Consider the following 27840-nt stretch of genomic DNA (forward strand, 5'->3'; position numbering starts at 1 on the left):
TGATTTTGTAGGTTTAGATTAGAAAATTGTTCTTTTATCTTCTTTGCATAATTTTTAGTCTCATCATGAGCTAAGGCAATTGTCTCTTGTGTTGATTTCAACATAGAAAGAATTTCTTTCTGAGATTCATCAACATGTTCTTGTTGGTATGTCAAGCTGGGGGCTTTAAGGACAAGTGTTAGGGATGGTTTTTTACCATTTAAAGCTAAGTATGGAACATCCATTTTGTTTTTGTATGTGGTCTTTATAGTCCAATCTGTTTAGGTATTTAAAAAAGTTCAGTCAATTGTCATTTGAACTCCAAATTCTAGAGCCAGCCTATCAGTCCATCCTTAAGCCTCCCCTAAACAAATATAAGCAAAATTCAAGTTTTTATGTCCGATGAAAAACATATCCTTTCTGTCCAGAGAGAAAAAAGCAATTAAAAGTTGTTCATCAATCAAAGGTTTATAATCCAAAGTATTTCATCATCTCAATCAGTAATGCATGTTTCTTCTACAGGGAAATAGCTTCACGACATAGTTCTGAAAATCAGTTAGTATTTGTATTCGTAATCCAGGCAGGCCAGTTTCAAAATAGCTTTATCGTCTCTGCCATACAGATAATCAGCCCAAGGGGTTTCCCCCTCCCTTTTCCCAGCTATAGTCTTCAAAACTGAAAGTTTCCAGGGACACCAAAAGTTTTATCTGAATCTGGGCTTCAAGCCAAGTTTCCTTTAAGCATAATAGATTGTAGTGCCATGGTTCACCACTAGATGTCATTGACGCCGCCTTCCAACTTTTTAAATCCAAACTTATATTGCAAGCTTATATTATATTGCAAGCTTTTCAAGTCTCTTTTCTGAAAAAGTCTCAAAAGCACTTTTAGTCCCCAAATTTCAAAGCTATATATCTGTATTGATTCCAAATTAATCTTGTAATTTTCTCTGTTTTTCTCCAAGCAATTAGTTCACCGCTTCTCTTTTCCTCAGGGAATGGAGCGGAAATTCCCCTTCCCTCTCCCATCATGGGGATTTCTTTGCTTTGGGTGGTTTTCTCCAGGAAAAAGTCTTAAATTCATAAAGAGAGGATAAAGTCTCACCCAGTTTCATCCACGTTGCTCAAAAGTTGTTCATTAGTGCTTTTTTCCTTTGGTTGTCAGCAGCTTCTGACTGGCCACACAAATGGATCAAACGGAAGGGCCACCGCCCCTCTATGATCAATGAGGGTCCCCTCCTTTGTCACCTCTCCGGGGCAACTTTGACCCTTTTTAGGGTCCCCAGTAGGGCAAAATCGAACATGGAAGACAGAGGCCCGTCTTCCTGTGTCCGTCACACTGCAGCACCTAACCAGAAGCCTTTCATTTACTTTTTAATAAGTTAACCACTCAATGAATGATGAAATATTTTAGGTGACAAATTTATCATTTCAATCTTTGGAACATTTGTATTATACCAAGGTTGATCCTATGGCCATATATTTGTTAGCCTGTTTTAGAGGCACCTGCAATATGGAATACTTTCATTGCAAAGCCTTCTTGGCAGTATATACTAAGAAATAATTTTCTTTTTAGCAAACCTCTTTTCCCCCCCGACTGAAATGCTGCCCCTTAGTTTCCCATAAAGAATCAAAAGAAAATCCTGCTAGAAATATTCCATATCAGTGCACTCTTGGCAGTGAAGCTCGGTAGCAAAGAAAGGCTTGTAAGGACTTTCATTGGTTCTTCAGTGATGTAGAAAAAGACCCTTTCTTGAACTCTACATTTGTACGTCTGTTCTAGAATGGAAGAAGAGAGGCTGTCCCTACAAAGAACTTTTCAAAGAGAGTTTTGATGCTGAATAAAATAAAATAAAAAATAGAATACTTTGCTTTGAGCCTAAATGCTCAAAGAAAAGACAGAGTGGACAAAGCTACCCACAAGTGAAGCTGACAGAAAACACACAGAAATACAGAAACAAAAGCCTGACCGGCCTGTCAAAGGTTCATAAAATCATCTATATTCCAGATGAATTCCACTGTAACCTTCCTTTATATGCTATCAAAGCTATTTTGTGAATTCCTAGAATTAATATATAATGATAGAACTTTTACATAATTATTTTCATTAATTGATAAGGAAACATTTAAATATAGACTTGGATCTAGATGAGTACATAGATGTAACAGAATTGATAAAAACAGGTTTCCCTTCTTCAGACCTCTAAAAACCCTCCTGCTCCCCCCCCAAATTTGTGAAGAGCAAGGCATATCTGATTAATATATTAATTTTTTATTGGAATTTTAGAATGAAGAGGACCTTGACTTTACCTAAGCAGTTTGTAGAGCACTTTAGATTTTGATGTGAATACCCAAGTATAACGTCTCTCCTGGTTTGAAATCATATTCAGAGAGCAATTAGCAGTAGTTTAATATCAAACTGGAGAGATATTTCAATGGGATGCCATGTAGGTCAGTCCTGAGCATGGTGCTTTTCAGCAGATTCGTGAAGTTTTGAACTGGATGCTTATGAATTTGCAGAAAACTATGTGAGATAGCTAATATTCTAGAACAGAGGTGTCAAACTCAATTTCACTGAGGGCCGCATCAGCATTGCGGTTGCCCTTGGGGGGCTGGGTGGGTGTGGCCAGAGTGGGTGCAGCCTACTGGGTGGGTGTGGATGGAGTGGGTGTGACCTACTGGGTGGGCATGGCCAGTTCTACATCATTCGCGTCAAAGGTGCCTGTGGGGGGCTGAGCAGGAGTGGGACAGATCTGAGGGTCTCTGGCAGAAGGGAGTGGGACTGGGGCAAGTGCCAAGGCATGGTCCATCGGGGCAAGTGCCAAGATGGCCACCACAAAATTGTACATTGGTTCCCAGACGGCCAGGGCCAAGGCAGCGGGGGCCATTCCCTCACTGTTTCCAGGATGGCCTTGCGGGCCACATGAAACCACTTCGCGGGCTGCATACGGCCCGCGGACCTTATGTTTGACATGTCTGTTCTAGAAGAAACAAAACTAAAAACACTCTTATTAAATTAGACAAGTCCATTACAAATAATTAAACGAGGCTTAGCACAGATAAATACAGATTTATTCACTATTTACACACACACACACACACACATTTTAATGCTTAATTTTATTGATTAAATTGTACTGCCCAGAGCCCATCTCTGAGAGAGGACAGTTAAGAAGTGTGAAAAACAAACAGACAAACAAACGAAGGAAAAGTGGATCTTGGAATTACAATAAATCACAACCTAAATATAAGTCAATACTGTGATGTGAATGCTAAATCTGCACTTTTCAAATACATCAATATAAAAGGATATTTTCCAAATAATGGTAAGAGGGCATTTTATTCTATTCTGTGTTACTAAGACATTATCTTAAATAAAGTGTCAGATTCAAGGCACTTCAGTTTAACGAGAATTAAGAGAAACTAAAACTGGGGTAAGGAAAAGCAATAAGGTTGAGGAGGAATTGGAAACTAAATCTTACCTGGAAAGACTGAAAATACTAGGTGTGTTTTCCCTTAAAACTATTCAGCTAGTGGTAGTTAGGCTATGATTGGACTTCATTAAAGCTTGAAAAATTGTCACTCAGAAGATGATAATAAGATCTCTTCTTTATAATTTTAAACTGCACCCAACAAAATAATGACCTTAAGTTATAAGAATGCAGATTCCAGCTGAATGCTAGAAACATTTCCTAACAATAAGAGTGATTAGTGACAGTGGAACCAATTATAGAAGAAATTGGTGAGCTTCTCTTCTCTGGATATATTCGGGCAAGAAGATGAACTAAGACAGTTGTGTCACATCCATCACCACAGCAACAACCAATCACATCTTTCTTGCTTTCCTTTAAAAGAAGCACCGGTAGCTGCAGTGTTATATATTTGTTGTTTAGGTGAGACTTTGTGGGCAGTTTTGAGATGGACTTAGTAGAGGTAGGTCATTTTAAATAATTGATTTCGTATAAATGCATGTCTTGCTTCATTTACAAATTGTAAATTATAAATTAAGATGTGCCCAAGTAATTTAAATAGTAAGTGGTGCAATTTGGATTTTAAAAACAAATATTTAAAGAATGTCAAGGATGTATCTATTTTGCCTACTGATATTATGCAGAGAGTGACATATATTAACAATTTGTTTTATTAATTTGCAAATGTGAATTAACAGCTGTGGAAAGTTATAAGCAATAAAATCAGCTACGAAGGAAAATGCACTTTATACTGAAGTATGTATGAGGGAAGTTAATTTTCTTTAATTATTTAGTTACAAATAGTTTTTAATATAAATACAACCATAATGGGTAAAATAGCTTGAAGTAGAAAGTTTACTTGAATGTTTGCAAACAATTAAAAACAAAATGAAATCCTAATTCTACCACTTTATATACACATACACATGGTATTATAGCCAATTGATTAATAATATGCAAGAGAAATAGAAATAGCCTTAGTTTCATTATTGTTTCTAAGTAATAACCTTATTTCAGTGTTATAATTGTTATAAAGGAACTTATGTAATAAATTGTTGGCAGAAGTTTTTAAGCATATTTCTTTATGGAATCCTTGTTCTGAAAAATGACTTTTCAAGAAAATGAGAAAACAATGTGTGAAAGAAACAGCAGGGTTTTAAGTGTGAATAGATTAGACAATGGTAATAAACTTTTCCCCAGCATTTTCTGTCCAAAATTCATTAGGAAATTCTATTTTGCAATTTTGCCTAAAATAAATTAATTACCTGTAGGGAAGCAACTATAATTAGTTAAGTGTAAATTGAGTTGGGTTCAACTTTTGTGACTATATGAACAAATTTTCATGATACTTAATATCTCTTTCAAAATCTGTTTAGTAATCTCTTTGATCCTGTTGCTCCAGGCAATGTTTTTCCTTTCCCCCAAGTTTACCAAAAATGAGCATTTTTCTAGTCCATCAATTATTCTTATCATCTGTCTAAAATATTTAGTTTTTGGTTACTCACTGGAGATATGATTGCTGTATTGTTGAGGTTGAATTGCTAATTGGTTCTTACTGCAATATATTACTTAGAGCAATCTTCAAATTTATAATTCAAAATCATTTTTCTATTCTATCTCAGTGTCCAACTTTAAAAGCTGTACATTACCATTAGAGTATTGCTTTCTTTATTCTTATCTTTGTTGTGATGGAAATATCCTTATCCTTTATGATCTTGTCTAAATTTATTATTGCCTTCCTCCCTAGGATTACTCTTCTTTATCATCCATTTTTATTTATTAAACCTAAGAAAACAAAACTGCCTACCACCTTCACTTCCTCACCATCAGCTGTAAGTTCACTTACATGCTGGCTGATGTTATCTCTGCCTTCTTAATATTTAACTATAACCAGGATTTTTCATTTTAATTTACAATGAGCTCTTCTGAGTCACCTTAATATTCTGATAATAAAGTGATGTTTGCATATCTCAATTGTTAATATTTCAGCCTCCAAAGCTTCATCACTTTCAATCCTGCTTTTCAGCAAATAGTATTTGCTGAAGAAGTAAAACGCATTTAAGGACAATATGCATCCCTATTTCACACCTTTCCTCTTTGGAATGAAGTTGTTTCTCCAAATGTCTTCTTTCAGTAGCCTCTTATTCCTTGCAAAAGTTCCTCAGATGGAATAATCAGTATTCTGGTATACTCATTAGCGTTTTACGTGTTAAACATTCAGATATAATCTCCACTACCAAGTGAAGTAAAGTAGTGAGGTAATAGTCAGCAACGCAAAGGTAAATCCTCTTCTTTTATTTTGATATCTGATCTGGTGTTTCCAATTTTTTAAAAAACCGCCTGTTCATTTGGCATTTCTTTCTTCATGTAGAACTCTGTTTTTCTTTCATATATGACCCTAAATAAAATATGGAAGAATTAGTGCAGTAGTTCAGTCATTTGCTGATTCTCTTATGCCTGCATTCTTCCACATATACATGATTTTTGCTGTCTCTAGATTATACAATCTTAATACATAAAGCAATCTTAAACTGCTGCTTCTTTTGTAACCTACTTCAGCAGCACCTGTCATACTTCACTTTGTAGTGCAGTCAGTTCCTGAATATATTCTCTCTCTCAAGATGTTTCTTGTCATTCTAAATTCAGTTTGCAAAAGGTTTCTGTACAGTATTTCTATTTTTCTTTGACTTCATTTGTCATTGTTACATCTGTTCTATGGTTATTGTTGAATATAACTTAGTTAATTTCAACATTGTTCAATTAGTAATCTCCATGGGAAGAATAAATATACTGTTATGTTGCTTGAAACAGCTGTTGCCAGTAAAGAAAGAAGTGAATTCATAAAACTCTTATTAATCTTGTATCCTGAATTATTGTATTCATCTAATCCATATATTCCTGTGATTCTGCTCCCCCCCCCCCCTAGATTTTGCATTCTAACTATCCCTAATTATGTTTCTGGACATTGCGTCTAACACTTTCTGCAGTTTGTCAGAGAATTCCTCAACATCTTCCTATATTATGAATTTGTAGGTTTATATATACTTGCATAAAATTGATACTTATTGAATATTCAGTCATTATAATAGATGGTTTATAGCCAATCAAATACTTAGTAATGTTATTTTTTTAATATTGTTATTACTTTATTCTGTCATATCTATCGCTTGAATTATACATTTACTTATCACTATGTAAAAATTCTAATTTGATATTTCAACTTTCAGTTGGTTTCCACTTCTGATTCTGTTCCCATCATGGAATCTTCTTCAAGATCTTGCATCTTGCATGGTATTCACTTCTCTTTGTGTCTCCTCCAATTTTTTATTTTTTAAAAAAAAATCTTGCTTTCTACACAGAGTTCAACCTAAATCTGTTATTTGAAAATAAAAATCACCCCTTATTCCACCTATTGTAATTTCTTTCTTTTAAATTTTTCAGAAAAAAGTACTCTTTTATGTAATATTGTAATTGGGATTTTCTTGGGTACGAGTAGAGTAGAGTAGAGTAGAGTAGAGTAGAGTAGAGTAGAGGTTGGAAGGGACCTTGGAGGTTTTCTAGTCCAATCCGCTGCTCAGGCAGGAAACCCTATACCATTACAGACAAATGGTTGTCCAGGCTCTTCTTAAAAACTTCCAGTGTTGGAGTATTCACAGCTTCTGGAAGCAGGTTGTTCCCCTGATTAATTGTTCTCACTGTCAGGGAATTTCTCCTTAGTTCTAGGTTGCTTCTCTCCTTGATTAGTTTCCATCCATTGCTTCCTATCCTGCCCTCAGGTGTTTTGGAGAATAGCTTGACTCCCTCTTCTTTGTGGCAACCCCTGAGATAGTATTAAAATGCTGTTATAGAACTTGATGCCAAACACAGGAAAATTGGGAAGTCCATGAAGTTCAAATGAATATAAAGATTTATTGTAAGCTCATGTCTTTATAAGAATCTGAACTACCAAAGCAAATAGATGGTAGATAAGAGTCAATGGAATTCAAGGTGCGCTGGACCTAGATCTCTTGTGGGCACAAAGAGACTTGAGATTGATGACTCCTACCTCAGGCTCAGCCTGATCATTTCCTTCATCTGATTACTTGTCTTGTGACTAAGTATACAAAGACATCCACTGGAATGTTCCTTAATTTTGCAAAACCTCCATTGATTCTATAGGTGTATCAATCTGTCTTAATATAATCTTCCTCCCAATTCGAAAAATCCAGGCAGAGACTTAACCATCTTTTCTTTAATGTCTTCTCCATGTTCTTGTGGAATTTCTCTAAATCTTAAAATTCTTTTCTTCCAAGTTCCAATAATACCAAATTGTTCAAATCCTTCTATATCTCCCTATTTATAATTTCTGTTTTACTTTCCAAAACTTTGTAATTTGTTGTACGTCTGCAGCCCTTTGTTCTACAGATCCTCCAAACTTTCTTAACTACTTTTTGATACATATTTTTATCTCTGCAAATACTTCTTCCACTTCTTAGCTGTTGCAATCATCTTTTTACCAAATTGTTCAAACATTTTCTGCAATAAATCTGATAAAATACCCTTATCCATAAGTTATTCTAGTGAACCCCCTGTGTCCTTCTCTCAGTTTGGCAATTTTTCTTGTGGTTGCCATGGTGAGAATGTGAAAATATGTCAGTTACTATGTGAGCATAAAAGGCAGGCTTCTTTTAGTCCCAATTTGGCTCTCTTTGGTCACAATCAGATTGTCTAACCCATATTATTGCAGCCTCTTGTTTTGTAAAATCCACAATTATTGTCTTTATATATAAAACAGTCCACCTTCCCACAGAGTCTGGTCTGTTAGTCTAATTACATTTATTATTTTCAAAGACACTTTCATCAAAGAAAAAATTATTTCTTCTATTCTTAAAAATATCACTGTTCTTTTCTGTTTGATATTTATAATAATATAATATAATAATAATGAAGTCTGAGAGTTATTACATGAAAAGCAAAAAGAACAAAATGCTTGAGAGGCAGATGAAATTGAGATGGAAGCCAGGTTCTGTATTTCAGCATAAGGTGGTCAAAATCCCACTTTTTTATTTTATTTGGATCTGCAATTAACATTGGCAGCTCATTTATTTTATCTGCTACAAAAATGTCAAACTTCTTGAATTCTGCGTGGTAATTCAATATACTTTGTTCATGTTTTTAATTGGACAATTCAGAGATGTAATAATGCTTTCTCTTTTCATCATAGGCTCTAGGATTAAATTGCCGGCTACTGTTATAGGTATTGTATATGGAATCCGGTATTCTATGTCTAAAATAATTAAGGAACATAGCCTTAAGCGGCAAACCGTTGTGCTTCTCTCAGTATTTGCCATGGAAATAACCATGGGTGCTTTAACTTGAATACTTTATCAAATACCTTTTAGATGGGATTTATTTCATCGCAGTGTTGAAAGTTTCTGTCCTAGTTTCAAAATCTAGGAAAAACAGCTATTTAACAATGAATTATCAACTAATACTTCTTTTTCTTGGTTTTTAAATTGAGTTATAGTGTCAAAGATCCCTCCATTTGATATTCAAGATTTACACAACAGGACTCACTTCTTTACGTATTTCCTCAAGAGATCTATGTTTTCTTGAAGGTCTTTGCCCAGATGTCCCACAAAATTCAGTAAATTATCTCCTGCGTATAGAATATCTTCTGCAAAAAAGATTTCCTGACATGAACATTTGTATCTTTTTAGTCCCAGGAAAACACCATTCTTTTCTTAAGCATTAAATTTTTTCTAGTTTTAATTTTGAGAATTAAGAATCATAACACAAGTATGACAGGTGTTATGTATTCTGCTTTTGCTTTATTACTATATGTTTTATTCCTTTAGTTTTTATGATTCATCTTTCATCTCTCATGCTATTGGCATCATGAAGCCTAGATTTTTTAAATAAAAAATTAGCATTTGATAAAATGAACTGAATTTATAAGAACATAAGAAGACACTTGTTGGATATCCCAGTCCTCTGTGAATCTTCTACAGTAGTTCTCTTTTAAAATCATTTCAGTTGGTGGCCATCATCACATCTCCATGCATCAAATTTCAGAGTTTATCTGTCATTGAGTAAAGAAACATTGTACTTCATTTTCTTAATACTGAAAATGGCAGAACAAGGATTTTCCGATTGATTTCCATCCCTTGCCTCACCCCACTCCAAGTTGTTTTGTTTGTTTTGAATGTGGAGCTTCAGTCTGGTTATTTTTTTCCTTCCAGTTCAATAGACAAATTTTTAAGTAGAATCTATTCCCCAGTACAGTTTGCTTCCTTGCTGCAAATGTTCCTATTTGGGCTTGATTTTGCCACAGTTAGCCTTGTTACAATAATAAAACACTTTAGATTGTTGATCTGTTCCATTGTACTAAATATCCCCAATTTGTCCACTGGTTTGTTAATACAGTTGTATGGTCTAATATTGTATGTCATCATGTTGAAAGAATTGTGCTGCTTATCTTTTTGTTCCAAAGCTCAATGAAAAATATATATTACTAGCTGTACCCGGCCACGTGTTGCTGTGGCTCAGTCTGGTAAAAGCGTGTGTTGCTTTTACGTCCAACAGATGGTGCTGTTTTTCAAAAAAGCATGTTTTTACCTGTCACAGGTGTGACATCTATATAATATAGGTATATGAAAACACACGCGTATTCGAATGCAATGTTGTGTCAAAAATTCAAAGCAATCGGTGAAGAACTTTCGGAGATTTAAGATTTTGAACAAACGAACATTTATATTTTTATTTATATAGATGAACATTAAAACTTAAAAATGCTTTTAGATTGTCTATTTTCATTTGATTATGCCCATGTTATTGTTCTGTGCTGAGGCTTTGCTTCATCCTTATTTTCATTTTGACAGCTATCCACATTATAAATTAGATGCCTAAAAACTTCTATTAACCAAGACCTACCTACCCATCTACCTACCCCCCCTCTGAATCTTCTGCTGTTTACAATTTTACACTTACATAGTACAATATACTGTTTAATGATGTGCATATAACAGAAAGTGCATATAACAGAAAATGTTTTTATAAAAACTTTTCAACTTATGACTCCAATTAAGCCCACAAGTCATGGGGGTTGTTAAATGGGTCAATACATGAAAAACCTAATTGTATGACATTTTTTTTTGCAGCAGCAGTAGCCTTAAGTGAATGGGGTGGTTAAAAAGTGAATGCTGCAGTTGTTTAAATGAACATCGTGGTTGTGAAATGAACCCATTGTTTGCAATGGGTGTTTTTTGCCCATTAAACATTGGTTTCTGGCAAAACATTTAAAAAATCATGTTCACATGATGACAGAGTGCTGCATATGGCCGTAAATGCAGACCAGTTGCTGAGCATCAAAGTGCCAAAACATGACCATGGAATAGGGGGAGTAGATGTCAGAACTTCAAATCATTAGTCATAAGTACTTTCTTTTGGGTCTGTTGTAACTTTGAATAATTGGTAAATGACCATTCATTAAATGAAGACTACATATAGTCTTTTTAAAATTTAAAAACCAGATGTGCCCAGAATAGTTGATGGATGGAATATTCTTAATGTAGTTTATTCTTTTTCACTTCAAAAATTGAAATATATAGAAGCAAAGCAAATTACACATCATAATGTATTAAATGTACTTAATACACTGAAAGTTTATTGGAGGAGCATTTATATTAAAGTGCCTTAAAGAAATCTCAAAATTTCTTTTGAACCATTAGTTGATATCACCTGGTATTGGTAGCAAAAATGATAAATAACAAAAAGTATGAATTTGTCCCTGTTAAAGGGTAAGATTCTTGGAAAAGAACAACCATTTGGTAGATTTAGCAACATAACTGAGCAGCATTCTATATATAAACCACTTAAAATTGATCATCTATGATTACTACCATTGAACAATCTGTATTACAAGAGAAACAACTATTAGTTTGGAATGTAAAATTAATTGAATGCAAAATTAAGAAACAGATGGTAAACATTGTTATAGTTTGCTTTTTTCTGGGTTAAGGATAATATAAGGCAAACTATAATAATACTTAATTTATTTAATTATTACAACTTCACATAATGTTCTGCAGGATTTTTGTAAAACATTTTGCCAAATAGTTCCGTAAGGGTAGTTTTATTGATTGTTCAAATCACAGAGACCAATTGAAATATTTAAATTTTTATATAGCCAAATAAAGGAAATCAGTAGAGCTAAAAGATAGTGGAAAGTGGTTATGGAGAAAGGAAGGAAACATTTTTTCTTCTGAACTCATTTAGTAAATGCTTGTGAAATAATATACTTCATCTAATATTTCATCTTAACTTTGTTTTAATGATAGTTTTTGGGGTATTTTTGTAGTTGTTTTTATCAGGCTGTCAGCCGCCCTGAGTCCGCAAGGCGAAGGGCGGGGTATAAATTATTATTATTATTATTATAATAATAATAATAATAATAATAATAATAATAATAATAATAATAATAATAATAATAATAATACTGTGAAAAATGTAAAAATTATTCAACCAATGTAGTCAAATTGAGCAATCCAAAAGGAAACAACAGGTTATATTAAATACAGCTTTTGTTGGTGTAGAAATTAAGCTACTGCTTTTTCATCAACTATTAATTTTCTACAAAATTAGTTCTGTATAAATAGCTTAGCAATAAAAGTTTATGATTCATCTGGGGAATCTTATTTAAAGGTAGAATGTTAAAGTTCTGAGAAAATTGGTAAAGCCACACAAATGAACAATTCAGTAGCGAGGAAAGAAAGTTATCATGGAAGGACAAAGAAAATTTTCCCTAGTTAGACTGTTCCACATAGAGAGCTTAAATCAGAATGTGTGGCTACAATGTCAGAAGCACGTTTAGTAATTAAAACATAATCATGCTGCTCTGCTCAATATGACTTTCCACTCTCGGAAATAAGTGAGTTTTGTCTACTGAAAGGAGTCTGTTATCTCCTAGCAACCTCTTCCTTTATAGCTAGATGGGAATGAAGGTTGAGGCTTGGGGAGAAAGAGAGGGGTGAGCGCCTCTGCTTTTTACTCCACTCTCCACTTTGTTTTTGTTTGGAGTAATTGGAGTGATTGAAATTCCGGATCATGAATAACTCAGAAAAATGGTAAGGTTGACACGCAAGAAAAATACAAGTCAAAATAGCACCAATCTCCTAATTTTTCTATCATATTTGTTGTGATTTCCTTAATCATACTGTGTCAGGATTTTATCTTCTTAATATTAGGCTTGCTCATCATTTGATAAGAATGCACTGAAACTTGTGTTGAAATATTTGCACTATAAGAGGAGGAACTCTAGTAGATCAGATCAGACTAATAGAGAATCAACCACGGCTAATCAAATGCTTCCAAGAAAGATGGGGCAGGAGAATGAATATTTAACTCAGTTAATATTTAACTCACTCGGTAAACAATTGAAGCTGTGAGGTGAACCTGAACATGAGTCTTCCTATTCTTTACCCAGCCCCTTAACCACTACACTTCCTTGCTCTTGAGCTAAGAGGGACTGCCCCAAACTCCCCCAGGGAACTTCCATGACTGAGGGGAACTGGAATTTGGCCGGGGGGCTAAAAGAGATTAATCGGTCCAAAGTCAGCCAATGGCCTTCCGTAGTGAGAGGAGGAATTGAACCCAAGCTCCCCATTTCTTATCTATCCTACATCATTAGTTCTGATGTCATTACCTAGTTTCAATAGCATAGCAATAGCATTTAGGCTTATATACTGCCCCATAAGGCATTATAGCACTCTCTGGGCACAGTTTACAACATAGAAGCATTATTTGCATATTGCCCTCAACAATCTGGGTCTTCATTTTACCGACTTTGGAAGGATGGAAATCTGAGTCAACCTTAAGACCCGTTGGGATCAAACTCCAGGCTGTGGACAGAATTTGCCTTCAATTCTGCACTTTAACCACTGCACCACCATGCTTTGCTTTGAAATACCAATGTACTCTATGGCTTGACGTTAGTGGTTCCAACCTTGGCAATTTTAAGATGAGTGAAGTCCCATTTTATTCATGTATTTTTAAAATTTTTCTTTGTTAAGAGTCAAAGTATAAGGCTTGTCATATGACTTAAAAAGCATAATGGAAAATATCAAATTATTCTCTCAACAGAGAATTTCCTGGCACTAGTCAGGGCACAACAAAAATTTTCTTTTACATGATTATATGACTACATACATAGAAATTCTACTCTGTGATTAGATCTAAGGCAGTAAGAATAAATTTAATTAATGAAATGAGCTGTAAGTTTAATAATAATAGTGTGTTGCAAAGGCTTAATTGATGGATCAGCATTTGTTGTTTCTAAGTGGGAGAAAAACATACATTTTAATTTCAAAATAGAAAACATTTGAAGGTACAGGAAGGATATTAAAAGGGGAAAAGAATATTCTATTTATTTAGTGTACAGGTTGAGTTTAATCCATTTACTGAAATAATTGCATTTTTATAATATGGCATTTACTTGTTTATTGTTGTACCTGTTAGGTAGCTAATTTATGATATGAACAAAGTGTGTATTCCAGTTGCTATAATAAGTAGTGAATTTGAAAATAGGCAGTCCAAATTCTGGTAGCCAGCTATAAAGTTTAGACAGATCTGAGACAAATTTCTATGTCTTCAGTCATTTCAAAGAAGGAAATAATTTAGGGGAGAAAGCAAAGTATTAAAATTCTGAGAAGCAGTGCTGAAATGGCCCTGTGTTTTGTGTTTCAGCGATGTGCGTACTGCAAGCACCTTGGAGCCACTATCAAATGCTGTGAAGAGGAATGCACCCACATATATCATTACCCGTGTGCTGCTGGAGCAGGCGCATTTCAGGACTTTAATAACCTTTCCCTTCTTTGTCCAGATCATATTGACCAGGCTCCACGAAGATGTAAGTAACCCTGTGGTGGGATTCAAATATGTGAACAACCGGTTCTCTGTGTGGATGCCACTTCCGGAAGTCCATTATGGGCCTGGGCAACAAAAAATTAGCTACCGGTTCTGCCGAAGTGGTGCGAACTGGCTGAATCCCACCACTGAAGTAACCTTATTATAAAAGAACTTCCCAATCAGATGTTTGTTTAGTTATTTCAAATCTCTATGGATTTGATTGGATATTATTTGTGCAGATTGGTTTGGCTCCCTGGCTGTTTTTTTCCTATCATTGATTTTTTTTAAAAAAATAAATGTTGTAACTGGTTGCGCGATGGGCATCTATATAAATCGAAGGAATAAATAAAAAAATAAAAGGAATTGGAGTATTTAGATCTGCCCAATATGAAGGACTGTAGGCAAGGAAATGGCGCAAGATTAATTTTTCTTCTCTACTATATAGTAGCAGTTCAAATTAAATGTTGAGAAACGACAGAAGTCAGATTGCTTTATTATCAGCTAATTTAAAATCAATTTGGTCTGCTCTCTCATCTTGCAACATCTTTTTTGAAATATAAATTGCTGTTCCTGCTGCACTCTTCTTTTTTAGTAATGGCAATAATCTCACTAGCACCTGTTTTAATTTTAAAGACTAATCTGTATATAATAACAGACTTATATGGACATTAAATGTTTTATTTTCTGGGTCCATTTTTTCATAATATTGCGTCCATAACCCTTATTTAACATCTGAATAAAATTTATAGAATTAAAAAAATATCTAGCTGTTTCATCTTTTGAAGGTTATTTCCCCTATAAAATAACACAGAATTCTTCTATTAATTTGTAGCCAAGGAAGAAGCTAACTGTGCAGTGTGCGACAGCCCTGGAGACCTGTTAGATCAACTTTTTTGTACAACCTGTGGCCAGCATTATCATGGAATGTGCCTGGATATACAAGTGACCCCTATCAAACGGGCAGGTTGGCAGTGCCCTGATTGTAAAGTGTGTCAGAATTGCAAGTAAGCAAAACTGGAATATAAAGTGCTAAAGCACTGGTACCTCATTTTAAATTATTGTGTATAAGTCAGACATGTCAAACACAAGACCTGGGGGCCAGATGCAACCCGCGAAGTGGTTTCATGTGGCCTGCGAAGCCATCCTGGAAACAGTGAGGGAACGGCCCCCATTGCCTTGGCCCTGGCCCAGGCCGGCCGGCCAGGAGCCAATATACAATTTTGTGGTGGCCATCTATGCTGAAACGCATTCAGTCTTAGCTCCACAAGGCCGCCTGGAACCAGCGAGGAACCAGCCCCTGCCATATCAGCCCTGCCCCCTGGGTGCATGCTGGGGAGGTGTCACCCTTTGTGAGGAATGAAGAAATGCACCATCGCCTGGAAGTGGCCAGCAAATGGCCCTCACCTACTTCACATATCCGGCTTGATGGGCTCCGGTGGAGGGGTTTCAGCAGGCAGTGAGGCTCCTCCAGGGGACCATGTCTTGGCACTTGCCCCATTCCCACACCCTTCTGCCAGAGACCCTCAGATCTGTCCCACTCCTGCTCAGGCCCCCACAGTCACCCTTGACGCGAACGATGTAGAGCTGGCCATGCCCACCCAATAGGCCACACCCATTCCATCCACACTCACCTAGTAGGCCCCCCCAGCCCCCCCGAGGGCAACCGCAGTGCTGATGCAGCCCTCAATGAAATTGAGTTTGACACCCCTGGTGTAAGTAGTCCTTCTTAGTGACCACAGCTGGGACTAGAAACTCTTCAACTCAGTCCTGCAGTCACTAAGTGGAAAATTGTGATCATGATAGCCTCATGACTTCACTTCTGCTTTGTCATTAAGTGAATCACTATATCATTAAGTGGAATACCACACGATCATGACTTACAATTTTACTTCCATGTTCTCCATGAACTCTGATTACTGCTAATCAATTAGAAAGCACACAAATGCTAATCATTTGTGAACATGGGAAGTTGTGAGGGTCATATTTTTTTATGCCCTTGTAACATCAAACCATTATTAAATAAGGCAGTTGGTAAGCGAGGATTGCCTGTAGTGTTATGAAAAGATGAAGTAAAACCTATGAAATTTTTTTCTGTTGGGTTCATTAGAAGATAGGTTGTTGTGGATATGACATTGTCAACAAAATGACACTTGCTTTACTGTATTTGCTTTACTACATAACCTAAATAAGTTTGCTCCTAGAAATTTTGATTCTTCCACCATTTTTGCTTGCCTGTGATGATTTCTCTTCTAAAACAATCTTCCCTAGATGTGGTCTGTGGCCTATGAAGAATGGAGAAAATAATCTTTTGGGCATATTTTTCAATAGAGTTAGAAATCCCTAGTGTTAGTTTTAGATAAAATGCTGAACATAATATAAAACAAAATGCATCCCCAACTTTTTGCATTGTATTTGCTACTCACTGTGTCCATGTCAGTTTCAGAATCAAGGCAAATCTGTATAATACTCCACAATTTCTTTAACCACTGTTGATTTTATTACTTTTTAAATCTTGTTTCATATTATTACGTTCTGAGGAGACCTGATAACATAAAATTGCTGTATTTATTCCTTAATATTTGTGAGGCCACATATACACATGCATCATGAATATAATATGCTTTAGGAATGTGCACTGTTTCTTATACTTAAAGATGAAATGGTATTAGAAAAGGGTTGATACTGTGACATTAATCACAAACATTGTGTTTCAGTGAGACTTTAGCATTTCATTAGCCTACTTGCCTGCTCTTGCTGTTATATTCATCTGTCTTACTTCAGACTTTAAAGAATTTTATCTTTTGATCCAATATAACTTAAATTATGGATCTATCTCTTAGGCAGTCTGGAGAAGACAACAAAATGCTTGTATGCGATACATGTGACAAAGGGTATCATACTTTTTGTTTACAACCAGTTATGGATTCTGTACCAACAAATGGGTGGAAATGCAAAGTAAGTTTAAATTCAATTTCCTAAATTTAGAGTTTGTGTGAAATTGAAGTGTAAGTTGATTTTAAGAGTAATATTCAAGAAGGCTGTTAGGAGTGATGTTCTTCTTCAGTGCCTTTTTTGAGGGGGGGAGAATTGCTGCTGCTCAAATGACAGAATGGAATTTTATTTACATTTTTAATTATTGGTTGTTATTACTACCATTATATTGTATTGCAAACTGCCCAGGCATCTTTTGAGCAGGTGGCAGATAAATAGTTGTATAAATAAACTTTAACAATATAAATATATCATTTAAAAGATATAAATTGCTGACCAGGGGGCAATTTAAAAATGTTCTATATAAGCTGCATTGTTAGTTGATTGAAGTTTCTGAGTTAACTGATGTTTTGATACCATAAAAAAATGTGGCTAAAAAAAGCTCATTTTTTGTACTTCCAGAACTGCAGGGTATGTGCAGAATGTGGCACACGGATCAGTAGCCAATGGCATTACAACTGCCTTATGTGTGACAATTGTTATCGTCAACAAGACAACCTGGCTTGCCCTTTCTGTGAAAAATCCCCCTATCCAAACTTGCAAAAAGAAAGGTTGCACTGTCATATGTGTAAAAGGTGAGAAGTGTGTTGTTTATTCTTCCTTAATTTAATCCTCTACTTGTTGTTAATGGTTTCCAAATCATTTCAAGAAGAATATATCAATATTACTTTTCTTTGGTACTTACCTGTTGCATCCACTACTGATCTTTCTGAAAATTTAGCTTAATTTCTCACAGAATAGTAATATGCACAAGAACTGAGGCTAATTGGCCATGAGACTCAATTCTCAAACTCTCTCACCAACTTCTGTAGAATCATATATCCTATAAACTAAAGGTTTGACTAAGAAGTGTGGTTGGCTTGTTACAATTTATATTGGAACTTATTTCTTGTTAAGAAGTTATATGTAAGCGCACACAATACTCTTTTTTTCTTCATTCGTGAGCATGGCACATTACACTGGTTATCCAAGTAAAACTATAAATATTAAAAGGCCCAATTTGAAATGGTCCAAAATGTTGAAAAGACCTTTTTGTCCCACTGGAAATGTATATTAATGGAAGAAATTAACACATTAATCTGAATTCTAAACCTATTATTCCCTGCAGATGGATACACATAGGATGTGATAAGCCTCCTGACAATGAATTGGATATTCATTTTAAAGAATATATCTGCAGTCTTTGCAAACATGCAGACGTAGATCAAGAACATACACAAATGTGTGACATGATGGAGACTGAACAACTTTTGCCTGAAGTTGACACAGGTACCGACCACCTCTTCTTTTATCTCTTTGCGCCTCTTGTTGTTTCTTCACCTGAAGTCTGCAGATTTCTTCCTTTTCCAGATTATTGCTGCAATAAAGCACAATTATTTTTAAAGTCTATATTGCTGAAATGGCTTAATAAAATTTTCCAGAAAGACCTCCAAATTTTAATGTGGCTGCATCTCGTATTTCATTTTGCTTCCCGACATTGAACTCAAATAGGAACCATTCCTAACTCTTTATAATGTACAAACCTAATATAAAAACACTGTTCAGAGTAGAATGGTATTTATTACCCAAGGTTTTCCCCATGAGTTTAATGAGAAAAATAATTAAATGTACAAGCTTGATAATGTCTTTGCTTTTTTATATCTATGCACATGAAATAGAAATGGAAAGCATAGGTTCCGGAGACATAGGAAACAAGAAACCGCTAGTATCTGAAGGTGGCCTTGATCAAGAATTGATGGTTGAGTCTTCTACAGATGATAAGGACGCCCTTTCTTTGACAGCAGAAGATCATATGTGTATGTATATAAAATGCAATCAGTATTCTAAAATATTTAGAAAATGTAACAAAGTGCATTTTGTGCTTACAATAATAAGGGTTTTAGAATAGATAGTTCCTAAAGGTTATAGAAGAAATAGAACTCTGTTCTGTATAGCTATTCACCCTGCAATCTTCTGATGAAATATATAATAAAACAACAATTCTTTATTACAAAGACCAGAGATAAAATGTATAACTGAAAGAAATACAAAACAGAAAAACAGACAGCTTTTAGTCAGTGGAGTTAGTAACTTATTTCTGGTCTCCTTTTCTTCAGATTGAATTTTTTCTGTTTGTCGTTCTCACTGTAGAAGAGACTCATTATCTAGGGGGCATGATAGTTTTCTAAACTATTCATTTTTGGTTGGTTGAATAATTTAAAAGTATCTTACATTATCATTTTATTGATTTTTTAATAATGATATATATGTGTGAATGAATAGCATTGCATAATTTTGTAAAATAAATTATTCAGTATTAGAATTAAAGCAGAACTTTTAAAAAGTGAGAATATTTTTATAGACAGAGAAAATTCAGTAGGATCTTTAAGAATTTCTTAAATTATGTCAGTTTATGTAATACAAATCTGAAATGTCACAATTTAGTTAAAACTGTCCGAATAAACGAATAGGTTCTTACCCAGATCTGTTTCTGAGCAAGGTAGATTAATTAATTAATAAATAAACTAATACTGAAATAAAATACTTTATAAGTATGAGTTTCAGCTTATAAACTCTGTAAGATCACTTGAGTAACAATAGCAATAGCATTTAGTGGCTAAATTATTAACTGGCCCATAGCACTTTACAATCCTCTCTGGGCGGTTTACAGTATAACATTATTTGCATATGGCGTCCGACAATCTGGGTCCTCATTTTACCGACCTCGAAAGAATGGAAGGCTGACTCAATTTTGAGTCTTTTCATGATCAAACTCCTGGCTGTGGGCAGAGTTTGCCTGCAGTACTTCACATTAACCACTGCACTACCAGAGCTCCCCTTGGATGTCAGCTAATTGTTCGTCATGATATATAAATTATTTTGTAAATTATGATAATTTAAAACTCCATCAGACTTAATACAAGTGTGACAATTTAAACAAAAGGCACTTGTCTATTTATCTAATCATAGATGAAATATTCTTAAAAATATAATTTCTAGTTTGCTAAATTTGATATTAACTTTATAAATGTTCTGGACCAATAAGAATAAAAATATTTATATTATGAGATCCAGTTTGCTGTAGCGGTTAAAGCACTGGTTAGAAACCAGGATATTTTAATATTTTAATCCCAGCTTGTACACAAAGCCAGCTGGGTGATTTGGACCAATCAGTCCTAAAAAGCAGGCAATGGAAAACCACTTCTGAAATCCTGCCAAGAAAACTACAAGTCAGCAATAACTCAAAGACATATATTATATTATATTCTAGTTATATATTCTTATACAGGTAGTTCTCAACTTACAACCATTCATTTAGTTACTGTTTGAAGTTATAACAGCACTGAAAAAGTGACTGATGACAGTTTTTAACAGTTATGACCGTTGCAGCATCTCCATGGTTACATCATCAAAGTTCAGATGCTTGACAACTGACTCATATTTATGATGGTTGCAGAGTCCCAGGCTCATGTGATCCCCTTTTGCAACCTTCTAATAAGCAAAGTCATTGGGGAAGCCAGATTAATTTAACAACTGTGTTACTAGCTTAACCCCTGCAGTGATTTACTTAATACTTGTGGCAAAGTCATGAAATGGTATAAAACTCATTTAGCATCTGTCTTGTTTACAACAGAAATTTTGGGCTCAACTTTGATTGTAAGTCAAGAACTACTTCTATAAGTAAGGTGTAGACATAATATAAATATATATAATTATTTTATGGTGATAGAAAATGCCCCCCCTTTTATAATGGTAAAACTCTGGGCTGTTTAACTGACTGGACATATATTTGGTACCTAAAAATAAAAGATATTTCTTATGTGGTATCTAGATTGTGCATTTTTAATTTCAAGTTGCGATAAGCTAATTTCTAGTTGGGTTAGATAAATATGTGAAAATATAGGTTTATCAATAATTAGCAGCAGAATGCTAACTGGGACCATTTTTTCGTACAGTGTTACAGAACTAAAATTCAGAATTAAAAAACAGTCTGTAGACATTTAGTTGCTTGCACTTTCAAGATTTAAAGGGGGGGAAAGTATTTTTGAAAGAATGTTGCTTTCTATAGCAGTACCATTGTATGAGACTAAAATACAATATCCTCATTTGATCAGGCCTCTCATTAGATGAAAAGAAATGTGAACTGGAGACACAGGTTTCCAGTCATTTTGATACAGAAGAAGGGGAAACATCTGTTAAAAATACTCCTGCACCTGATAGCAATCTCTCTGATAAAAAGAGGGAAACTTCAGAAAATATTCCAGAAATAACACAGCAAGAATCAGATAAACAAGCTGAAGAAACAAAACCATCACAGACAAGCACTGAGTTGGTGGAAGTGCCCCAAGAGGAATGTCAGCTTCTTCAGATGGAACCAGAGAATATATCCAAGATACCTGAAACTTTAATTTTGGTCAGTAAAGAACCAATCTCCAGTCCTAAGGAAGAACAGTCTGAAGCAGTGGTCGTTCTAGAAAGTACAAATGGAAGAGACACTCCTGAAGTGTCATCTCTTCCTCAAAGTGAAAGTTGTGCAATTGAGAGTTGCCAGTTGGCAGGCAAATCTTCAGAATCATCACCTGAGATATTTTCCCCATGTCCATCATCTGTTAAAATAAGCAAATCTATTGATGTATCTTCTTTGCCAACATCTGCGCTAGAGCCAAGTGCATCCCATGAGATGTTGCGATGTCATATGTCATCATTAGAATCTGCTGCGGTTCTTCCATCCACATTTGTATCACTCACTCCAAAAATTGGAATGGGAAAACCTGCTATCACCAAAAGAAAGTTTTCTCCCGGCAGACCAAGGTCAAGACAGGTAAGCATGTTTGCTAAAACTCATTGCATAAAACTAATACAGGTAGTCCTTGACTTCGTTTAGTGACTGTTCGAAGTTACAGTGGTACTGAAAAAAAAATGACTTATGACCGTTTTTCACATTTACAACCGTTGCAGCATCCCCGCAGTCATGTGATCAAAATTCAAACTTGATAACTCATTCATATTTATGACGGTTGCTGTATCTTGGAGTCATGTGATCACTTTTCGTGATCTAACAAGCAAAGTTAGAATAGAGCAAAACTCACTTAATAAGGCTCAATTGTGATCGTAAGTCAGGGACTACCTATAATAATCATTATTTTGACTATGCCTCCCAAACTTTTTACTATGACTTATAATTTCATTGTTATATATTTTTGTTTTGTTTATTGCTTTTAGTTTTGTAAGCCACCCACATTTGCCTTGTGGATGGATGCGCGGCAAATAAATTTAAGAATAAAAATAAAATAAATTGATATTATTGATGTTGGTTATCCTTGAAAGAGGGATTGTGCCATTTGAGTATGTTACTGTACCAATAATTATCAAGGAATATTTATAATAATAAATGGAAAAAATCTCTAAGCTAATAGCATTTTGAAAAAGTCTAATCACCAAAATTAAAAACTGCTTTTAATTCAGATCTGAAAACACAGTAGATGAATCACATCATTTTTTTTCTAATGCTGCTTTCTCTTAGTATATTAGGGATAATTATTATTTACTGGTTTTGCTAAAAGCTTTTTATATTGGTTTTTTTGCATGGGTTTTTTTCCCAACAGAAAGCATATTTTTCAGTATTTTTGTTGTTGTTTAGGCTGTTTCAGTATATAGAGCAAACCTTTATGTCTTGCAGGTAGTAGAGAGCTGTGATCACAAAGATATTTAATACACCTTATTTAACTCGCTTCTTTAAATCCATCACCTTGCTTGTGAAGATAAATTATTTCACTAGTAATTTGGTGAATTTATTCATAGTTTTACATTCTACTAAATTTTATTTCGTTATTTTTATAATTTGCTGTCAGTGAGCTCCAGGCATTAAACTAAATGACTATAAATATATTATAACATAATGCTTCAACTACACTTATCTGTTTTTTTCCTACTTATACTTTATAAAGAAGTTACTACTCCATTATTTTCTAACGTTAAGATATGTCTATTGTAGTGTCTATGAATTGCAGTTTAATTCCTTTTTATTCCATGCCAGGCCAGATACTATCTTAATATAGACACATGTCTGAATTGTCTATCAAGCAAGATTATTGTACCAAATAAAGCTTAGGATATTTACAACATTAAAATCTTGCTTCTTCCATTTTGGTGGTATTTCATCAGAATATAGAAGCTCATTCTAAATAATATCTTAAAAAGCGTGATATAATTAACTCAATAAATGAGTAAATTATATCACGCTTTTTAAGATATTATTTAGAATGAGCTTCTATATTCTGATGAAATACCACCAAAATGGAAGAAGCAAGATTTTAATGTTGTAAATATCCTAAGCTTTATTTGGTACAATAATCTTGCTCTTTTCTGAAAATCTTAAAGGCTGAGTGGAGTCTGTCTCCTGATCAGGCCCGAATAATAGCGTTGGCTATGTATAAAGCACAGACTTAAGGAACACATTAAATTTTCTGTATGAAATGAAAGCAAACCTTCGCTGCAAAAGAAAGGGAGTTTTCCCTCGTAGAGCTCAGATTTTGCAGCAATAGCCAACATCCTGGCTGCAGAAACCAGACCTCTCACTAGTGCCGACACCAAACAAACAGTGATGGAAATGGTGGAAGGGGCAGCTCTCCCTTAGACATAGAAGAGATTGCTATATTGTAGAGACAGGTATCGACCCTGTGCTTGTACCTAAGCCAAAGAAGAAGGTAGACAGCCAGAAAAGGAGCTAGGTTTGGGTACTTGGGGCCAGTATTATCATAGAAATGTTGAAGCAACAGTAAGAGGAAAATCTTTGATTAATCTTTGATTAATTAAAAAAGAGGAAAAAGAGTGGCTTTGGAGGGAAACAGAGAAGAAAGATAGGCTAGGAGGGCAAAAGAACCAACAACCACACAGGTCCCTAGACCAGGGGTCCCCAACCAGTACCAGGCTATGCCATGCCAGCAACAAACAAGCAAAGCCCCATCACGAGATGCAGACAGCACACAAAGCCACGCACTCTCTAGTCCATGGAAAAACCTCTCTCCACGCAACCGGTCCCTGGTGCCCAAAAGCTTGGGAACCTCTACCCTAGACAACACATGCAAGCACTCGCATACTCACAAACTATGGGATGGATTCTTACATATGAAAGTTATACAGAGTACAAGAAACATCGATATTGAATGAATGTTTTGAAAATATGTGAATGCAATCCTTATTTATGAATGGTGTGTAACAAAATATATTGCTTTTAAGATATGTAAGAAAATAGACATTGTTATCGATTTTATTTGATATATAAACTTAGTTACATATTATAAAAAATAGTGCTTAGACCACATACTGCTCAGAGATATCTAAACTGATCTCTTGTCTTTCATGTTCATATTGCAGCTTTTATTTTAAATGCTGTTTTCTCTGCTGTACTTAATATTTCTGGTTAATAATTTTGTTTCAAATGATCTAATCTGTCTCCAATTTGCAGTCTGATTTTAAGAGTATTAAAGATCTTCATATAACAATTGGCAAAATATCCCCAAACTGTAACATCTTGTAAAAATCAAAGTTATAAAAAGATCAATTGCATCTTTTTATTGTCCAATGGACTGCAAGGCGTTCAAACTGGTCAGTCCTAGAGGAGATCAACCCCGACTGCTCTTTAGAAGGCCAGATCTTGAAGTGGAAATACTTTGGCCACCTAATGAGAAGGAAGGACTCACTGGAGAAAGGCCTAATGCTGGGAAAGATTGAGGGCAATAGAAGAAGGGGACGACAGAGAATAAGGTGGCTGGATGGAGTCACTGAAGCAGTAGGCATGAGCTTAAATGGACTCCAGAAGATGGTAGAGGACAGGAAGGCCTGGAGGAACATTGTCCATGGGGTCGCGATGGGTCGGACACGACTTCGCAATTAACAACAACAACATTGTCCAATAGCTTTCTATTTTTCTATCAATGTTTTTATATTTTTATCTTCAACCACATTTCTATCTTCATTGCAACATGATCTTCATTTATAGATGTAAATGCTTTATACATTTATTTTCTCCTCTTACATATTTAGGGTACTTGGAATAGCTATAATACAGCAAGCCCACCTTCCTGGTCCCCCGACATTTCAGAAGGTCGAGAAACATTTAAATCTAGACAACTACCAGGAAGTGCTATTTGGAGCATCAAAGTGGTAATTAATCTTCACTTAACTTTATTGCAGTCTTTCACCAGAATAGGTAGTCCTTCACAATTTGTTTACTGACTGTTCAGAGTTACAGTGGCACTGAAAAAAAAGTGACATGACTTATAAAACCGTGGCCGCATCCCCATGGTCATGTGGATGATCAAAATTTGAATGCTTGGCAACTGACATATATTTCTAACAGTTGCAGTGTCCTAGGGACATATGATCACCTTTTTGTGAACTTCTGACAAGCAAAGTCAATGTTTGAGTTACATGTAGTGAACTACTGCCTATCAGCTGTATATTACGGTAGTTGTTAATTTGTAAGGACTAATTCAGTGGTTCTATATTTAAATAGGGTCGTGGATCAGGATTTCCGGGGAAGCGGAGACCACGAGGCGCAGGACTTTCTGGAAGAGGTGGGCGTGGGAGATCAAAATTGAAGAATGGAATTGGATCGATTCTTGCGCCAGGGGTAAGAATCTATGACACAGCGTCTTAAGTTAATTAGCCCAAACAAAGAGTGCTAAAAATCATTGCTGACTTTTCATAAAATAGTTGTTGACATAATACAAAATGTCATAAAAATATTTCCTGTGCTGATGTTTGACTGTGGTATGCAGTTCAACATGGGCTGTTTTCAAGGCAGATACATCTCTGAATGTATCCCAACTTCTCCAGCACTGGAGATGGAGGATCCACCCGTGGGTTGTGACTGTATTCCTGCCCAATCAGATCAAGTCAGCCAAAGTTGTCACGCCCTGTCCTTGGACCTATGCCCAGTCTTGACTTGATCTTGCCCAAGGAGGACGTACAACTCTGGCTCTTAGGTACAGTCTGATTCATTAGTAGGTTCCTCCATCTTCAATATCATTAGAGATTTATATAAAAAATTTCAGTTCTCCTGTCAGCTCTACAGTGGGGGGGGATTTCTTGGGAGGCAGAAGGGGGTCCCTTCTTTCTCCCCTCCCTCCAGGAGCTCACAGGGCAGAACTACTAAATTGGAAATTTGGAATCCAAATTATTTCAGCACTTTGTGACTCCAAATTGCACGATTAGAGTTAGAAGGCAACGGCTCCGTTTTTCGGCAGGGAGTGACGAAGATTCAAAGCTGTCAGCTCCCTCCGTTTGTCTCTCTCTCTTAGTTTCCTCTCTCCACCGTCAGTTGCGGCCAGAAAAGCCGTTCGACTTTTCGCTGAACTCGACGATTGGCCTCTTCTGATGGGGATTGCGGCTGCGTCCCCGGGGAGGCCAATTTCTAAGGAGAACGTCCGAGGAAGCCGATCGGCTGATTGCTTCCTCGGCGAGTGTTTTTTTGAAGACGGGGATTGCGGCTGCATCCCCAGGAAGGCCGTTTCTCTCGGAAACCGCGCGGTTTTCCGTTGGCGGCTGCGGCGCTCCGAGGGAAGCGAGTCACAGGCTGATTGACACTGTGCTCGTTTTTTCGGCCGTATTTTCGGAGCGGGCAGCCGGTCACCCGGTTAGCGGCTGATTGCGGTGAGGCCCACAGCCGCCTTGCCCATAGTGGGCTTCTGGTGCTCCCAACTGAAAAAGTTGACAGTTGGTCTATTTGGCGCGGCCGCCATTTTGGAGCAGGGACAAGCTTTTTGTTATCCCAGGCACTGTGGTCGAGGGACCAAAATTCATAGGAATTTAGTATTTTTCTGATCACTTCATTTGGGGGATTAAGATTCTGAGGAAAAGACTGTCTCCAGAAGGGGCACTTGATGAAAACTTAGGTGGCACACTTGATCCCCTCTAGACAGGCCACCATTTTACGAGTGGCGGCCATTTTGTGACCAGGGTCCTATCCCTCCTTACACAGACTTATACTTACAGCTCCCTTAGGCCGCTTCAGCAAGCCCCTATTTTCATAGCTTGGTGGCTCCTTGGTCTCCATAATAATTGGATAAACTGCAGCCATTTTTTTGTGCTGCGTGCTAATTTCAGCACTCACTGGAAATTGTGGGCGTGCGTTGCTTTTCACTGATCAATACTGTCAGTGATTCAGGGACTTACGGTGACCCCTCAGAGCACCGGTCCTTCTCTGTGACACGTTTTCCACGGGCACCAGGCATTCCCATAGCGTGTCTGTCGCTGCCTGTGATTGCAGCTGTACCTGGGTCCCAGGCGTCCTCTGGAATTGCGTCTGGTCGCACCCAAGGTGGTAATTTCCTCTAGATACCGGGGGACCCCACTAGAGCCCCTGCGCTATCAGAGGATGGAGAGTATGGAGCCCCTTGGGAAGGAGGTCGTGTCCCCTTCATTGGCTGGCATGAGTTCTATGCCACCTCATCCGGACGGATCTGAAAGGGCTGCACAAAATACCAAGCCAAAATCTACAAAAAAATCATCCAAGGGAGCAGATAAACACGCCACCA

At 36.1% G+C, this 27840-nt stretch overlaps 1 protein-coding gene across 1 annotated transcript in view; it reads left to right on the forward strand.

Moving 5' to 3' along the window:
• Window positions 1–27840, forward strand: part of KMT2C (lysine methyltransferase 2C) — a 162981-nt gene that overhangs the window by 71756 nt on the left and 63385 nt on the right. Inside the window, exons 7-15 of the mRNA XM_029282953.1 lie at window positions 14168–14330; window positions 15162–15333; window positions 17170–17284; window positions 17723–17895; window positions 18429–18589; window positions 18979–19116; window positions 21415–22121; window positions 25346–25465; window positions 25818–25934. Of these exons, the coding sequence (XP_029138786.1) occupies window positions 14168–14330; window positions 15162–15333; window positions 17170–17284; window positions 17723–17895; window positions 18429–18589; window positions 18979–19116; window positions 21415–22121; window positions 25346–25465; window positions 25818–25934 (1866 nt within the window). The remainder of the gene's footprint in view (window positions 1–14167; window positions 14331–15161; window positions 15334–17169; window positions 17285–17722; window positions 17896–18428; window positions 18590–18978; window positions 19117–21414; window positions 22122–25345; window positions 25466–25817; window positions 25935–27840) is intronic.

The sequence above is a fragment of the Protobothrops mucrosquamatus genome, unplaced genomic scaffold (assembly GCF_001527695.2).
Source record: "Protobothrops mucrosquamatus isolate PMUCROS unplaced genomic scaffold, P.Mucros_1.0 scaffold5, whole genome shotgun sequence".
Classification (NCBI taxonomy): Eukaryota; Metazoa; Chordata; class Lepidosauria; order Squamata; family Viperidae; genus Protobothrops; species Protobothrops mucrosquamatus.